A 16,946-nucleotide genomic window follows, 5' to 3' on the forward strand; every position below is an offset into this window, starting at 1 on the left:
ATAGGAAGGAGATAGGGACCAGCGCTCACGGATCCATGGCTGCGGGCGTCGGGAGGTGAGTAAACCCGACGGCCCGTGGCCATGGACGCTACACACAAGACCTTTTCATACCTGTCATGGTGCCTATAATTTATTCTAACAAAAAGGAGGTCCCAAAATCTATGGTGCTCTTTTGCTTCTGAGGCCTGTGCTTCAGTCCATTACCACACTAGGGCACATGTAGGATATTTCTAAAAACTGCAGACTCTGGCCAATAAATATTGAGTTGCTTTTCTCTGGTAAAACCTTCTGTGATACAGAAAAAGATGGATTGAAACAGATTTTCTGCAAAAACAATATGAAATTAGTAGATTTCACCTCCACTGTGGTGTAATTCGCGTGGAGCGCCTAAAGGGATAAAAAAAACGTTCTAAATGCTTTTTTGAATACTTTTAGGGGTGCAGTTTTTAAAATGGGGGGTTTCTAAAATACAGGGCCCTCAAAGCCACTTCAAAGCTGAGCTGGTCACTAAAAAAATAAAATTTGGAAATTTTCTAGAAAATGTGAGAAATTGCTGCTAAAGTTCTAAGCCTTGTAACGTCCTGGAAAAATAAAAGAATGTTCAAAAAAACGATGCAAACATAAAGTACACATATGGTAAATACTAACGGTAGTGTAAAAGTAGCCTTACAAGCAGACATATTTAAATATATTAGCCTTACAAGCAGATATATTTAAATTTAGAAAAATGGCAATTTTTGCAAATTTTCTCTAAATTTTTGTGTTTTTCACAATTAAACACTGAATGTATCGGCCAAATTTTACCACTAGTACAATGTATCACGAGAAAACAATCTCAGATTCGCTTAAAAAAAATAAAAGCATTCCAAAGTTATTACCACATAAAGTAACACAACAGATTTGAAAAAAATGGCCTGGTCCATTAGGCGAAAACAGACTGTGTCCTTAAGGGGTTAAGGTTGCTGTAACTGCAAATACGATTGCATTCATGCATGTGTTTTTGTTTTTTTTCATGCTTTTTTGTAAGAAAATGACTTGGAAAATATATTTTTTCCCTTTTTTTGTTTTTCTCTTTTATTTGTTTTGTTTTTTTTAAATAAAAAGTGCCAAAAACAACATGTGTGAATACAATCCTAGGAGCCTCCCAATATAATACCGAACTGATAATATTTGATGAGTGGATATTTCTTACTAGTGCGTTTTTCATTGCCTGTGTCTGATCTATGTGTGTGACATTTATTCTACTTTTTTAACAACAAAATGTCCTCTGCACCGTATTTTTTGTGAGATAGCGGTACAGATCCTTAAATTGGTCATACACATGAGGTCGGCGGATCCATGGATCTGCAGTACACATGCATGTTATGCCAATCCAATCATGCTTGTTTATGGGGGAGTTGGGGAAGATAGCTGTTCAGTCAACAGCTATTTTATATGTATGACCAGTATAAGAACTGCTGTGTGTTGAAGAGCTAGAGCATGATGAAGGTGTGTGGAAAACAAAAAACTTCTCTTTTTCTCTTACTGCAGTTATGGAAAGATGAGTCCGTCTTGGATCAACTAAAAATCAAACTAGGCATAAGCAGGTAAGGGCTGGATTAATAATAGTTTTTGATATACAGTACTACTTACAACACATACAGATCTACTACAGATTTACCCCTTACGGACGTGCCTCCTGCCATTGTAAAAAGACTTTGGTGCCACCGTGGTAGGGGTAAGGTATAATCCCGACCGTTCCAGCAGGTTGTCAGCTGTATTTTACAGCTGACACCCACTGCTGATTGCTTTGGGACATCTCCTGAAACTGTGCCCCCCCTGCGGTGTAATAGTATGGTATGGTGCGGGAAGTACGTGCTCACTGCACTATTTGCGGTGCATGAAGGGATTATTGTTTCTAGAAATTAAAGGGGTTGTTATCTTTGGACAGCTGTGCTCGGCTGTTACCATTTCTCCCATTGTTTGTATGGAGCAGCAGTGTGAACGCTTTGCTGCCGCTTTATATAAACTCCTCCTCAATATGGCCACGAAGAAGTGAAGAAGAATGGGGACTCCGGAACCCCCGTTCTAGTGGTCTGTGAGGCCTCAGTGATCAAACATGTATCACCTATTCTGCGGATAGGAGATAAATGTGTTTGGGGGGGAGAAAACTCCTTTAATGCACTTACCATAATCATGACCTCCTTGAACACAAGTATCGGCAATATACTATGACACAAAATCACCTAACAAGAAAGCACACGGAGAACCAGCTAATAAATATATTTTAAAAAATGTATTAGTTGTCTGGGTTGGATTTTTAGACTAGGTCTGTATGTCTCATTATATTGGATTTGGTTTTTCCATTTTGCCATACTTATGTAGGGTCTAGTAATTGGTATGTATATGTATCAATATGGGTACCCATTGATTTTGCACTATTTGCACTTATACCTTATTGGGATATCATGGGTTTTTAGGGCCAGCCAGTGGGGGATCCATCTTTCCTGGGTAATGTGTGTACAACATTTTATGTGACTTTTTACTCATGTATTGACTACTAAGAAAGATTATTAGATTTATTAGATGGTTCTCTGTGTGCTTTCTTGTTGGGTGATTTTGTACTATATATTCACACGGAGCAGTGTAGGTTGTTGTGTATATATTTATACTAGACCAATTGGTTGGTGTTATAATATACTATTTGAATTGCGTCCACTGTACAATGCCAAGTTTTCATTGATCCACATGTATCTGACAGCATTTTACAGATTATAGGGGTAAAAAAGGGCCCAAAAGTCACAATTTGTGGTGCAAATTTCAACTCTTGGGCTTTTTGTGCCACCCTCGCCACTTTTGTGAAAAGGGGGTATGACTTTTGGAAAATAGGGCGTGGTCACCGAGGCCTGGAAAATTTATTATAATTTACGCCAGAAAATTTGTGTAAATTATAGTTCAAATCCCCTGATCAGAGTAACACCAGCCCCCCCATTAACAAGTTAAACAAAAATAAATAAAAACGAAACTCACCTCACCGTTCCTCTTCTCCCCTCGGGTCCCATCATACAACGTAATGATGTCTGGCAGCGTCAGGACGTTGTATTCAATGCAGCACAGATGCCGTTGGAGTGCTGAATCGCATATAAGTCTCTGACGCTGCTTGGCGTCAGGACTATGTATGAGCTGCGCTAGAAGGATGAAGGGACCCAGAGGAGAGAAGAGGTTGAGGGGAGTATGGATTTCTTTATTTTATAGGCGACGTGAGGGGAATGTATGTTGTATGGCCGTGGTTGTTGCACTCAAATTTTTCTTTCTATTAAGACTGGCGTATGAGACGTCAGTTTTAATAAACTGCCTCCTATGTGCCTTTACTATTTCATACCTTACATTCTATGTATAAAACAACAGACAAGCTTAAAGAGGTTTTCCCATGAAGGACATTTATGACATATCCACAGGATATGTGTCACGATCTGTGGGTATGTGGACCCACTAGGCCGCACTGCCGTAGCAAGGAGGCAGCTGGCCAAACAACTGAGTACTCCAGCAATATAAAGTCCCGCACTATGGTACCTGAGTAGTCCAGACAGTGTCCGAGGCTTTGGCACGGATGGAGATGGATGCAGGAGGTTACGCCAGACGTGGCGGATGAAATCAGGTGCAGCAGGTTGTGCCAGACATAGCGGATCACATTGGACGTGGCAGATGGTACTGGATGTGGCAGACAACAGCAGGTGCAGAGGGACATGACTCCAACACTAACAGGCTCTGGAACAAGGACACAGCACGGGATACAGGATACAGGGCACGGGTAACAACAAGAACAGGATAACACTAAGGGACCATTTGCAAGACTGACATGGGAACACTAACAACGCTCAGGCATGGATCAGAAAGGCAGGGCCCTTTTCGTAGTCCAGGGAATCATGGGCAGTTGATAATGATGATTCCACTTGTGCGCGCACTGGCCTTTTAAGACCGGGCACGAGCGCGCGTGCACCCTACGGGACACAGCGGACCGGAGCGTAAGAGAGCGCTGGTGTCTCCTAGGAAGGAGATGCAAGCCAGTGCTCACAGATCCATGGCTGCGGCCGCCGGGGGGTGAGTAAACCCAGCGGTCCTGGGCCATGGGCGCTACAGTATCCCCCCTCTTACGCCCCCTCTTCTTGGGACCAGTGCGAGAGAGGAACTTCTTAATGAGAGCAGGAGCACTGAGGTTCTCTTCCGGCTCCCAGGACCTCTCCTCAGGACCAAACCCTCTCCAGTCCACCAAATAGAAAGTCCTTCCTTCTACCCTTTTGCAGTCCAGGATCTCGCTCACCTCAAACACATCGGATGAACCGCTGGGAGCAATTGCGGGACTGGGAGTCTTACCGTAGCGGTTCAGGACCACAGGCTTCAGGAGGGACACATAAAAGGAGTTGGGGATTTTGAGGGTAGGAGGCAGCCGAAGCTTATAGGAGACAGGGTTTATCTGTTGCAGTATCTCAAAAGGTCCGAGGAACCTGGGAGCAAACTTGTATGAAGGTATCTATAAACTAATGTTCCGTGAGGACAGCCAGACTTTGGTACCTGGAAGATACTGAGGCGGCTCTCTTCCCTTTATATCCGCTTTTCGCTTCATGCGATCGACTGCCAGCAAAATAGAGGACCGGGTCTGTCGCCAGGTTTGCTGAAAGTTCCCAAATGCAGAGTCAGCAGCGGTTACCTGAGATGTAGCCGACACAGGAAGAGGGACTCTAGGATGTTGACTGTACACAATGTAGAATGGTGTGGAAGTGGTGGACTCACTTGTGTGGTTGTTATACGAGAACTCGGCCCATGGAAGAAGCTGTACCCAGTTATCATGCTGCAAGGAGATGAAGTGACAGAGATAATTCTCCATGATCTGGTTAATCCTCTCGACTTGCCCATTGGACTGGGCTTAATAGGCTGAGGAAAAGTCCAATCTCACATCCAGGAGCTTACAGAAGACTCTCCAGAATTTTGAGGTAAATTGAACCCCCCGATCAGACACGATGTGAAGGGGCAAGCGATGCAAACGGAAGTTGTGTTGAAAGAAGAGACTCGCCAGTCGAGGAGCAGAAGGTAGGCCGGTCAGCGGTATAAAATGTGCCATATACAAAAACCGGTCCACCACCACCCAGACAGTATTGCATCCTGCGGGGGGAGGAAGGTCTGTGACAAAGTCCATCGCAATGTGCTGCCAGGGGGCATTGGGTACAAGCAGAGGTTGGAGCAGGCCGGCAGGCTTGGAGTGAGCAACCTTGTTAGAAGCACACACCGTGCAGGAAGAGACAAAATCCACAACATCTTTGGGTAGCGTGGGCCACCAGAAGTGACGAGTAATCAGGTCTCGGGTCTTACGAACACCAGCGTGACCAGCCAGTTTAGAGCTGTGTCCCCAGCGGAGAATTCTTCTCCTGTCTGCCAACCGAACAAAAGTCCTCCTCGGAGGGATGTCTCTAACCTGCAAAGGATTGGCAGTGACGATGCAGGACGGGTCTATGATACTTTGAAGGGACTCCACCGTGTCATACGTCTCAAATGACCTGGACAGGGCATCGTCCCTCACATTCTTGTCAGCGGGACGGTAGTTGAGCACAAATTGGAAACGGGTGAAGAACAGCGACCACCTGGCTTGACGGGGGTTTAGTCGTTGAGCCGACTGGAGATAGGTGAGGTTCTTGTGGTCTGTGAAGATCAGGATGGGGTGAGCTGTGCCCTCTAGCAGATGTCTCCACTCCTCCAGAGCCAACTTGATGGCCAGTAGCTCCCGATCCCCAATAGAGTAGTTGCGCTCTGCAGAAGAAAAAAGTCTCAAGTAATAGCCACATACTATTTCCTTTCCTTTGGAGCTCCTCTGGAACAGAAATACACCTGCACAACAGAAGAAGCGTCCACCTCCATTGAAAACTGCCGAGATACGTCAGGATGATAGAGGATCGAGGCTGAAGTGAAGGCTTTTTTGAGGCTAATAAATGCGGATTCTGCATCTGGAGTCCACACCTTGGCGTTCACACCCTTCTTGGTAAGGGTAGAGATGGGAGCAGTCAGTGATGAGAAGTTTGGCATAAACTGCCGGTAGAAATTGGCGAATTCCAGGAAACGTTGTATGGACCTCAGGCCTTGAGGGCGTGGCCCTTCCAGGACAGATTTTACTTTCTCAGGATCCATCTTGAGACCTTGATCAGAGATGATGTAGCCCAGGAAAGGCAGAGAATTCTTTTCAAAGACTTACTTCTCCAGCTTTGCACATAAACGATTCTCCCTTATTCGCAGTAGAACCTTACGGACATGACTTCGATGAGTCGTCGGATCTGGGGACAAAATCAAAATATCATCAAGATAGACTACAAGACAGACATAGAGGAGATCTCGGAAGATATCATTGACGAATTCCTGGAAGACCGCAGGAGCGTTACACAGTCCGAAGGGCATCACCAGGTATTCGTAGTGCCCGTCTCGGATGTTGAACGCAATCTTCCACTCGTCACCTTGACGGATTCGGACCAAATTATAAGCCCCACGCAAGTCTAATTTTGAAAAAACCCTTGCTCCTCGTATACGGTCAAACAGTTCGGATATAAGTGGCAATGGGTATTTGTTCTTGACCGTGATCTGGTTGAGACCACGGTAGTCAATGCAGGGTCGAAGAGATCCGTCTTTCTTTTTAACGAAGAAACCTATGAAGAAAGAGGTCAAGTACACTCAAGATAATATGTAATAGAAAAAACTTTCTTTATTAACAAATAGAAAGACAAACAGTTAAAAATGAGTCATACAGTGTGAAAAGGCGTCAGCCCACACAGAATACATGAAAAGGATACTGATAATAATAGGTAACAAGGACCCAGGGTTGAATGTTGATTCAGTGAGCAGCTCAATAAATGTTAGCATGTGTGTAAGGGATTAGATCAATTGATTCTAATATCAGTAGCACCATGAGCTGGTATTAACAAATGTGACTAGCAAATATAGGTTAGTAGAACATAACAATGTAGCTGAGACTGATTAAGAGCAGTGCAACCTGGATCTAGATAACAAAGCAGCCATATGCATTTAGTACATAGGAAATGGCACGTACCCGGATTCATGTAACGAAGAAGAACCCGGCCCCGGCCGGGGAGGAGGTCTTTCGTGCGGAACCCCTCTCCAAATTCTCCTTGATATAGGCCAATATGGATAGAGTCTCTGGCAAGGAGAGAAGGTATACCCATCCACGGAGAGAGGCATTTCAAACCAGTTCAATGGGGCAGTCATAAATCCAATGTGGCGGCAGCGTCTCAGCCTCCCTCTTGCTTAAGACATCTGCAAACTGAGCAAAATGGGGGGGCAATCCTGCCAATGACTGAGGTAGAGGAGGCTGGACAGGATGGATCCGCAACAGACCGTGACCGAGGCACTTGGAGCCCCATTGGAGAACCTCTCTGGAGTTCCAGTCCAGGACTGGGGCATGTAGTCGAAGCCAAGGCAGGCCCAGCAGAACAGGATTGATGGCTTTGGGCAAAACAAGAAATGAAATTAGTTCCGAATGAAGGGCTCCAACTTGGAGCTTCAGCGGCTTGGTCTTATATACAGTCGGATCGGGCAAAGGCAGTCCATTCAGCGAGGCAACAGCCAAAGATGTCTCCAGGGGAACTGTGGGCAACTGGTGATGATCCACTAGCTCCTTTTGGATGAAGTTTGCCGCAAACCCGGAGTCCAGATAGGCAGAAACCTGATGCGTCTTCTCGCCGGATAATATGGTCACAGGAATGGTCAACTTGGAACTGAATGCTTTATTTGGTACTGTTCCACCTAGGGTTGTCTCTCCAACCAATCCTAGGCACTGGGGTCTCTCTGGCCTCTGGGGACACAAACGCACAATATAACCTCCGAGGTCGCAATACAAAGTCCAGAAGTGCGTCTGCGTTGTCTCTCCCGGAGAACCTCTTGGGAACGCTCCCGGATCTTCATGTCAACCCGGGTAGGGTGGCAAATCGCGAGCAGCCAGCTCGTCTTTAATCCCAGAAGACAGTCCCTGCCAGAATGTGGCCACCAAAGCCTCGTTTTTCCAGGTCAGTTCAGCAGCCAGGATACGAAACTGAAAGGCATACTCGCCCACGGAGAGGTCTCTCTGGTGTAGGGTCAGCAGGGAAGCAGCAGCAGAAGAAACTCTCCCTGGTTCCTCAAATATCGAACGGAAAATCTGTAAAAAGCACTGCAAGTCGCGGGTCTCTGGTCCCTGATGTTCCCAAGGCCCTGGCATGTAGGCTGAAGTGGATCTGGCACTGGTTCAGAAATCCCCGGCAGGTCCTTGTGTCTCCGTAATAGCGAGGAGGTAGCGGCAAGAAGCATAGGGGATCGGCACTGGTACAGACAGGAAGTGTAGCAGGAGGAACAGCAGGAATAAGTGCGGTAACGACTGTGGTTTGGGCAACCAGCCAATGTGCCGTGGCGTTCACCGACAGGAGGAGTTGGTCTTGCCGTGACTGGAGGTCTTGCATCTCGGCCAGCATGGCTTGTGTCGTCAAGGTCTCAGGTTGACCAGCGGGGTCCATGGCCTGAGCGTACTGTCACGGTCTGTATGTATGTGGACCTACTAGGTCGCACCGCCTTAGCGGGGAGGCAGCTGGCCTAACAACAGAGTACCCCAGCAGTACAAAGTCCTGCACTAGGGTACCTGAATAGTCCAGACAGTGGCCGAGGCTTTGGCACGGATGAAGATGGATGCAGCAGGTTACGCCAGACGTGGCGGATGACAGCAGGTGCAGCAGGTTGCGCCAGACGTGGCGGATCACACTGGACATGGCAGATGACACTGGACGTGGCAGATGGTACTGGATGTGGCAGACGACAGCAGGTGCAGAGGGACACGACTCCAACACTAACAGGCTCTGGAACAAGGACACAGCACGGGATACAGGGCACAGGTACAACAGGAACAGGATAACACTAAGGGACCATTTGCAAGAGTGACATGGGAACACTAACAATGCTCAGGCAAGGATCAGAAGGGCAGGGCCCTTTTTATAGTCCAGGGCATCATGGGCAGTTGATAATGATGATTCCATTTGTGCGCGCTGGCCCTTTAAGAACGGGCACGAGCGCTGGCGTCTCCTAGGAAGGAGATGCGAGCCAGCGCTCAGAGATCCATGGCTGCGGCCGCGTGGGGGTAAATCCGGCGGTCCGCGGCCATGGACGCTAGAATATGTCATAAATCGCAGATGGGACCCGCACCTATCTCTAGAACGGGGCGCCCTAAACCCCGTTCTAGCTTATTCTGCTCGCGCTGCCTCCCGGTCACTTTCTAATGACATGGTTGGGAGTTACGGAAACAGCGTAACTCGCTGAGCTACGCTATTTCCGTAACTCCCATAGAACTGAATAGTAGTTACAGAAACAGCGTAGCTCGCATGCTGCGCTGCTTCTGTAACTGCCATTCACTACTATGGGAGTTACGCACACAGCGTAGTTAAGCAAGTTACGCTGTTTCTGTAACTCCCGACCATGTAATCCGGAAGAGACCGGGTGTCAGCGTAAGCACAAAAAGCTAGAACGGGGATTAGGGGCACCCGTTCTAGAGATAGGTGCGGGTCCCAGAGGTAGGACCCGCATTTATCTGCCATTTTTGACATATCCTGTGGATGTGTCGTAAATGTCCTTCATGGGAAAACCCTTTTAAGGCTGGGTACCCGCGTAGCGTAAACACTGTGGAATTCTCGCAACAGAATTCTGTGCGGAAATTCCGCAACATTTACAGTAGCAGCAAACTGGAAAATATTTTGAAAATCTCATTCCGCGCTGCGGAAAAAAATGCAGCGTAAATGTTAATAAATTGACCTGTGGTGAGGAATTTAATTGATTTTAATTAATTTTCTGTTGCGGGTATTCCCCATTGAATTCAATGGGGATGCAAATCCCACAACAGAAAGCCAAGTGTTGCGACTTTTGCGGCGTATTCGCAGGGATTACGCCGAAAAAAATAAATCGCAATTACGGAAAACAACAAAAATTCATACTTACCCAGAACGCCCTCCTTCTTACTGCAGTCCAACCTCTTGGGATGACGTTTCATCCCATGTGACCGCTGCAGCCAATCACAGGGTGCAGCATCACATGGCCTGCAACGTCAACGTAGGAGGCCGGACTACGCGCAGACAAGACTGAGGGGGTTAGTATGAAAGGCTTTCTTCCGCAGCGGAAAATCCGTCCAAAAATATGCGGACGGAATAAACTGCGGGTTTCAGGTCAGGCGCGGTGTTTGATTTTTATTCAGCGTATCCGACTGTGGGAACCCGGCCCAAAGGAGTTTTCCACTCGGGCCCTTTTACATGGTCTCACATTGACTTTTATATATGCCGTGTACTGCTACATTTCCCCTGCAGTGTGGTCATTATAAAGAAAGCAGTGATGTTTTCATTCATGTGGAGGAGCTATTCCATTTGCTTATAGGACTTACTTTCTTGCAGCCCTCTGAATGAAGGTTACAACTTACAAGTGATACAATATGCTTTTCTTGTCTCCTTCAGAGTCGGAGAACCCGAAGAATGTGCTGGAGCTGTGTCTTTCCTCTGCTCTCCTGATGCTACATTTATCACCGGGGAAACACTAGTGGTTTCAGGAGGGGGGCACTCACGTCTATGAACATGTACATTTTTTTTTCTTAGCGACAATATTTAGCTTGATGTTAAATATATTTTACAGAATTGTTTATGTTAAAGATTTTTTTTTATGTATTATGAATACAAAACCATGCTGTAGTAGCTAAAATGAGGTTAAAGAGGCTCTGTCACCGCATTATAAGTAGCCTCTCTTGTGCATAATATGATCGGCGCTTTAATGTAGATTACAGCAGTGTTTTTTGTTTAGAAAAACTATCATTTTTGACGGAGTTATGACCTATTTTAGCTTTATGCTAATGACTTTCTTAATTGACAACTGGGCCTGTTTTACTTTTTGACCAATTGGTCGTTGTGGAGAGAAGTGTATGACGCTGACCAATCAGCGTCATACACTTCTCCCCATTCATTTACACATCACATAGCGATATAGCTATATCGCTATGTGCAGCCACATAAACACACTATAACGTTACTCAAGTGTCCTGACAGTGAATATACATTACCTCCAGCCAGGACGTGATGGCTATTCAGAATCCTGACACTTCTGTAGCGTCTGTGTGATATTTACAGCACGGCAAGCGTAATCTCGTTTTAAATGGCAGGTTACATCGTAAAATTGCGAGATTACGCTTGCCTTGCTGCAAATATCACACAGACGCTACAGAAGTATCAGGATTCTGAATAGACATCACGTCCTGGCTGGAGGTAATGTATATTCTCTGTCAGGACACTTGAGTAACATTATAGTGTGTTTATGTGGCTGCACATAGCGATATATAGCTATATCGCTATGTGCTGTGTAAATGAATGGGGAGATGTAAAGGATCTGCCAGACACAGCTTCTGTGTCGACGCCCGTGGTTAGTCAGTCTGCACCTGCTCCTAAGTCTGATCGAGTGACCCCTTCTTCTACCAATCAGGCTGGGAGGCTGAGGAGTGGGAGAGCCTATCATAGCCTGGCCAGACTGAGCTAGCTCCCGCCCTCTGTCTATTTATACCTTCACTTTCCTGGCTCTGCTGCTGCTGCTTGTACTTTTGTCCTCTGCTCCATATAGACCCTGGCTTACTGACTACTCTCCTGCTCTGCGTTTGGTACCTCGTACACTCCTAGTTTGACTCGACTCGTTCACTACTCTCCCGCTCTGCGTTTGGTACCTCGTACACTCCTGGTTTGACTCGGCTCGTTCACTACTCTCCTGCTCTGCGTTTGGTACCTCGTACACTCCTGGTTTGACTCGGCTCGTTCACTACTCTTGTTGCTCACGGTGTTGCCGTGGGCAACTGCCCCATTCCCCGAGCTTCTGTGTACCCTTGTCTGTTGTCTGTCGTGCACATAGTGAGCGTAGGGACCGTCGCCCAGTTGTACGCCGTCGCCTAGGACGGGCCGTTGCAAGTAGGCAGGGACTGAGTGGCGGGTAGATTATGGCTCACCTGTCTGTCTCCCTACCCCGGCATTACAGGAGAAGTGTATGACGCTGATTGGTCAGAGTCATACACTTCTCTCCACAACGCCCACTTGGTCAAAAAGTAAAACATGCCCAGTTATCCAGTAAGAAACTCATTAGCATAAAGCTAAAATAGGTCATAACTGTGTCAAAAATTATCGTTTTTTCTAAATAAAAAACACTGCTGTAATCTACATTACAGCGGCGATCATATTATGTACAATAAAGGCCACTTATAATGTGGTGACATAGCCTCTTGCGAATACTTGCGAATAGATTATCCCTTCTTTTGCCCCACCTAATAGTAGATGATCAGACTGGTTTTATAAAAGGACGACAAGGCTCAGATAACACCAAAAGAATAATTGGTCTGCTACATCACATTGAACAAAAACCCATTCCTTCTGTTTTGCTAGCATTGGACGCAGATAAATAGTTTGACCGGATTTCCTGGTTGTATGCTTTCTCGACGCTGCGGAAAATGGGGTTTTCGGGTGTCATTATGTCAGCTATACAAGCCTTATACTCAGATCCCTCTGCAAAAATTTCTACGAATGGGGTACTATCTACAGATTTTAGAATTAGGAATGGATCTAGACAGGGTTGCCCTTAGTCACCCCTTATATTCGTGCTTTCTATGGAACCGTTGGCTCAACTTCTCAGATTACAAAGGGTGGTTCATGGCATTAAAATAGGGTAGAGGACACATACTATATCATTATATGCGGATGATGTCATTTTGTCTTTGTCCAACCCGGAGACCTCTTTAGAAGCAGCTATGGACTGCATCCTAAATTTCAGTATAGTATCTCTTAATAAACTTAATACACAGAACTCACAGATCCTTCCCTTGAATCTATCTACATCCTCTCTACATTTTCTCCACTCTAAATATAATTTTGTTTGGAACATGTCAGATATCACATATTTGGGCCTTAGATTAACTAAACATCATAGAGATCTATTTGGAGCAAACTACGTTCCTCTTAATAACGTGATTGAAGCTGAAATTGACAGAATGCTGAAGAAGGAGGTCTCCTGGCTGGGCAGAATCGCAGCGTTTAAAATGCTTTTGCTGCCAAAGCTATTGTACCTGTTTAGGACTCTCCCCATCTCACTCCCTACATCATATTTCAAACAAATTCAACGTATATTAATGACCTTCATTTGGGCTAAGAAACTACTGGGAATTGCCACCATAATGTTTAAAGCTCAGACTTCAGGGGGCTTGGGTGTTTCTCATCTCCAAAAATATTATGTGGCGACCTTGGCTGCTCAAGCGGTGTATTGGTGGAAGGAAACCATTTCAAAACATCGGGTACATATTGAAGCGTCTTTACTTGGGATCACGACACCTAAAGGCCCTGTTGTTCCTACCACTTGAAAGGTTACCACTTCCAGAGGGGCTGTCCCCACTCACTACAGCAACTCTGACTTTTTGGACACACATACATGTGAATTCCTTGGAACGTTTACATATACATAGACCTAGATTTTAGATTTGGCCATTATTGATATGGGAATTGGAAATCGCACGGCATTACGACGTGTGACCAACTTTTTAATAATACTCTAAGTTTTGAAAAATTCATTGCGTCTTTTTCTATCCCCCAAACCGAACTCTTTGGGTATATTAGAGTCAAACATTTTGTTCATAGTAGGGATAGTAGGTATTTGACATTCCAAGGGAATCCGACACTACTTAATAGTTTTGCAAAAGGAACGAAAGGACTGAAACATATTTATAGCTCTATGTCCTCTCATTCTGTTTTTGAAAAAAACTACCCCAATTGTTCATTGGGAAAGGGAATTGGGGAAGTCTTTTACAGATAAACAGTGGTCTTTGGCCTTAATGGATGCCTATCTATCTTAAGTGTGTTTCGCATTTGGAAGCTGCTTATAAATCGCTTTTCAGATGGTATTATACGCCAGAGCGCTTGCATAAAATGTATCCCAATTCTACTACATTGTATTGGCGGAATTGTCGAAATGTCGGCTCTCTTACCCATATCTTATAGGGTTGTCCTACTCTTCAGCAATATTGGGTGGAAGTGTTTAATCTTATAGATGGTATATTTTCTATGAAAGTCCCTCGTTGTCACGTAGGGTTTGTGGACCCACTGGGCCGTACCACCTTGGCGGTATGGCAGCTGGCCAACAGGGCGCAAGTTAGAGTCTATAGTTTATATAGGGTACCTGTGGCAGCTCGGACATTAGCAAGGCAGGCTTGGCAGAAACTAGGCAGCAGGTAGACGTCAGGCGTGGAGAAACAGGACAGGCGTGGTATACAGCACAGCATGGCTACAGCTAAGCACGGCACTAGATCAGGATACAGGTTACATGATACAGGAAGAGGGAACACTGGGAGCAGGAAACACTAGGAGACCATTTGCAAGACAGACTTGGAATACAACAACAAAGCTCAGGCGTGGGAGGATGGGGCTGGGACCTTCTTATAGCCCAGGGTGCTCAATCACCAACATGCGTGCGCTCTGGCTTCTTAAGGCTGGACTGAGCTCGTGAGTGCACCCTGGTGGTCACTGTGGAGCCGGACGGCCGTATGTGCAGACATCTCTTGAGAGAAGGGCGTCGACTGGATGGAAGGAGTTCGTGGTCAGCGATCACGGACATTACAGTATCCCCCCTCTTACGCCCCCCCTCTTGGGACCAGAACGTTGAGATTCTCCTCTGGCTCCCAGGACCTCTCTTCTGGACCAAAGCCCTTCCAATCTACTAAATAAAAGGTTCTTCCTCATACTTTTTTAATGTCCAAGATCTCCTTAACCTCGAAGGTGTCTGAAGAGCCGCTGGAGGCAACCGCAGGGCTTGGAGTTTTGGTAAAGCAGTTCAGAACCACTGGCTTCAGGAGTGAAACATGGAAGGAGTTGGGGATCTTGAGGGTAGGAGGCAGCCGAAGCTTGTAGGCGACAGGGTTGATCTGCTGCAGGATCTCGAAGGGACCGAGGAACCTGGGAGCAAATTTGTACGACAGCACCCTCAGTCGAATATTCCTGGAGGACAGCCAGACCTTCGTGCCAGGAAAAAACTGAGGGGGTTCTCTTCTCCTTGTGTCCACCTTCCGCTTCATGCGGTCGACCGCCAGCAGGATGGAGGATCGAGTCTGCTGCCAGATCTGCAGAAAATCCCCAAAGACAGTGTCAGCAGCTGGCACCTCGGATGTAACAGGGACCGGGAGAGGCATTTGTGGGTGCTGGCCATAGACAATAAGGAACGGTGTCTTCTGTGTGGACTCGCTGGTATGATTGTTGTAAGAGAACTCAGCCCACGGAAGCAACTGCACCCAGTCATCATGCTGCTTGGAGATGAAGTGGTATAGGTAGTTCTCCAAGATCTGATTGATCCCCTCGACCTGAGCATTGGACTGCGGATGGTAGGCCGAGGAAAAGTTCAACTTTATACCTAGGAGTCCGCAGAGGGCTCTCCAGAACTTTGAGGTGAACTGAACCCCCCGATCAGACACAATATGCTGCGGCAAGCCGTGCAGGCGGAAGATGTTTTGAATGACAGCTTGGGCAGCAGAGGAGCAGAAGGAAGACCGGTCAGAGGAACGAAGTGGGCCCTCTTTGAAAATCGATCCACCACCACCCAGACAGTACTGCATCCGGCAGAGAGAGGCAGGTCCGTAATAAAGTCCATAGCTATATGCTGCCAGGGGGCATTGGGCACAGGCAATAGCTGGAGCATACCAGCAGGTCTGGAGTGAGCGACTTTGTTGGCTGCACATACTGAACAGGAAGAAACAAAGTCCATAATGTCCTTGGGCAGCGTGGGCCACCAGAAATAACGAGCAATCAGATCCCGAGTCTTACGGGTCCCCGCGTGACCTGCCAGTCTAGAGGATTGTCCCCAGCGGAGGATTCTTCCACGGTCAGCCTGGCGCACAAAAGTCCTCCCTGGAGGAATGTCCCCAACTTGCAGGGGATTGACAGAGACCATGCAAGACGGATCAATGATGTTCTGTGGAATCTCCATGGTGTCTTCTGTCAAGAAAGACCTGGACAAGGCATCGGCCCTCACATTCTTGTCTGCCGGGCGATAATGGAGCTGAAACTGGAACCTGGTAAAGAACAGTGACCACCTGGCCTGACGAGGGTTCAGCCGTGGGAAGTCTGAAGATAGGTAAGGTTCTTATGGTCCGTAAAAATCAGGATGGGATGAGCTGCGCCCTCTAGTAGATGTCTCCACTCCTCCAGAGCCAGTGGCGAGTAGTTGCGTTCTGCGGAAGAGAAGAGCTTAGAAAAATAACCACATACCATTGACTTGCCCTTGGAGCCTCTCTGGAACAGGAGTGCACAAGCACCGACAGAGGATGCGTCCACCTCCAACGAGAACTGTAGAGAGACATCTGGATGATCGAGGCTGACGTGAAGGCACTCTTCAGGCTATTGCCTCAGGAGTCCACGCCTTGGCGTTCATGCCCTTCTTAGTGAGGTTAGAGATAGGAGAAGTCAGTGAGGAGAAGTTTGGAATAAACTGTCTGTAAAAAGTATCCCAGAAGCGCTGTATGGCCCTCAAGCCTTGAGGGCGTGGCCATTCCAGGACAGACTTGACCTTTTCATGATCCATCTCGAGACCTCGATTCGTAACCGATATAGCCCAGGTAGGGTAAAGCATCTTTTTCAAACATGCACTTTTCGAACTTAGCGTACAGACGATTCTCCCTTAACTGCAGCAAAACTTGACGGACATGTCTCTGATGCGTCATAGGATCTGGAGAAAAAATCAAGATATCATCAAGGTAGACTACTACACAAACATAGAGGAGGTGTTGGAAAATGTCATTAACAAACTCCTGGAAGACCGCGGGAGCTTTACACAGGCCGAAGGGCATTACTAGATATTCATAGTGTCCATCACGGGTGTTAAATGCAGTCTTCCATTCATCACCCTGGCGA

At 46.6% G+C, this 16,946-nt stretch overlaps 1 protein-coding gene across 2 annotated transcripts in view; it reads left to right on the top strand.

Annotated features, from left to right (window-relative positions):
- LOC142742717 (dehydrogenase/reductase SDR family member 4-like) overlaps window positions 1-10,684 on the top strand; it is a 29,642-nt gene extending 18,958 nt beyond the window's left edge. For both annotated transcript variants that reach the window (XM_075852771.1, XM_075852780.1), the window contains 2 exons: window positions 1,531-1,586; window positions 10,494-10,684. In XM_075852771.1, the coding sequence (XP_075708886.1) occupies window positions 1,531-1,586; window positions 10,494-10,608 (171 nt within the window). In that variant the 3' untranslated portion in view covers window positions 10,609-10,684. The remainder of the gene's footprint in view (window positions 1-1,530; window positions 1,587-10,493) is intronic.
- The last annotated feature ends 6,262 nt before the right edge of the window (window positions 10,685-16,946 follow it).

Source organism: Rhinoderma darwinii, chromosome 1 (assembly GCF_050947455.1).
Source record: "Rhinoderma darwinii isolate aRhiDar2 chromosome 1, aRhiDar2.hap1, whole genome shotgun sequence".
In the NCBI taxonomy this organism is placed as follows: domain Eukaryota; kingdom Metazoa; phylum Chordata; class Amphibia; order Anura; family Rhinodermatidae; genus Rhinoderma; species Rhinoderma darwinii.